The sequence below is a fragment of the Salvelinus sp. IW2-2015 genome, unplaced genomic scaffold (assembly GCF_002910315.2).
Source record: "Salvelinus sp. IW2-2015 unplaced genomic scaffold, ASM291031v2 Un_scaffold1135, whole genome shotgun sequence".
In the NCBI taxonomy this organism is placed as follows: Eukaryota; Metazoa; Chordata; class Actinopteri; order Salmoniformes; family Salmonidae; genus Salvelinus; species Salvelinus sp. IW2-2015.
The window spans coordinates 631367-632495 of record NW_019942747.1 but is presented as its reverse complement, the minus strand read 5'-3'; the positions used below and the strand labels follow the sequence as shown (position 1 = coordinate 632495).

The 1129-nt window shown below is 41.0% G+C and overlaps 1 protein-coding gene across 3 annotated transcripts in view; it reads left to right on the top strand.

Moving 5' to 3' along the window:
* Window positions 1-1129, top strand: part of LOC112069861 (interferon-induced very large GTPase 1-like) — an 80546-nt gene that overhangs the window by 10229 nt on the left and 69188 nt on the right. For 2 of the 3 annotated variants that reach the window (XM_070438752.1, XM_070438751.1), the window contains exon 5: window positions 394-663. The exons of the other annotated variant lie outside the window; for it this stretch is intronic. In XM_070438752.1, the coding sequence (XP_070294853.1) occupies window positions 394-663 (270 nt within the window). The remainder of the gene's footprint in view (window positions 1-393; window positions 664-1129) is intronic. 3 annotated transcript variants of the gene reach the window in all.

Sequence of the window (1129 nt, the reverse complement as noted above, 5' to 3'; positions counted from 1 at the left end):
AGCAACATTAAAGTGCGCCCTTATGAGGGTCTTTTAGACACAGCCCTGAGAAAAGGCAAACCAAAATAAAAACCCACGCCAACTTATATGGAGCTAAAAGCAATTGGAGCAAATCAAAGGGGAGAACACAGAATAAAATACTTTGTTTTTATCACACTCAAAGAGTAAGAGCTAAACCGTGGTCAAGAACTTCCAACGTCTCTCATGCCAAATGGAGCACTGAGTCAGACGCTCATATCCCCTGTGCCAGCACAGGTGAAACTAACGACTGACTAACGAGGAAACAGAACCAACCTCGAAAACAAAATTGAGCAAAACCCCAAAGCTTATAACACTCCTGTAATATGTTTCTGGAGTTAAACTGTAGCCTGACAATAATGTATTTTCCTTTAGTACCCCCTGCTCCAGACCAGCTGAATGTTAACTCAGTGGACACCACATCAGCTACTGTTAGCTGGAGCCAGCCACCAGGATTGGAACAAACCCAACATCATTACCAGATCTCCTACCGCTGTTCAGGGACAGAACCACACAACATTACCACATCTTCACACAGCATCACTCTCTCTGACCTGCAAGGTGGTACTCAATACTCTGTCTCTGTCTGCACTATGCTGGAAGATGGAAGGCAAAGTCAACTGGTGTTAACAACCCTCACCACAAGTAAAGAAGTACACTATTGGTTTTTGCATGTGTTTTGTTGTTGTAGTTGTTGTTGTTGGTATTATTATGGACTTGGTCTTTTACCAAATAGGTATAACCCCCCTACCTTGTCACAACACAACTGATTGGCACAAACACATTAAGAAGTAAATAAATTCTACAAATTAACTTTTAAGAAGGCACACCTGAAATGCATTCCAGGTGAATACCTCATGAAGCTGGTTGAGAGAATGCCAAGAGTGTGCAAAGCTGTCATCAAGGCAAAGGGTGGCTATTTGAAGAATCTCAAATATAAAATATATTTTGATTTGTTTAACACTTTGGTTACATCATGATTCCATATTTGTTATTTCATAGTTTGATGTCTTCASTATTATTCTACAATAATAGGCTCTTTAATATAAGCTCTTTAATGCCACCCCTCAGCCACTCTCAGCCCATCCCACCCATCACCATAGACCACCCT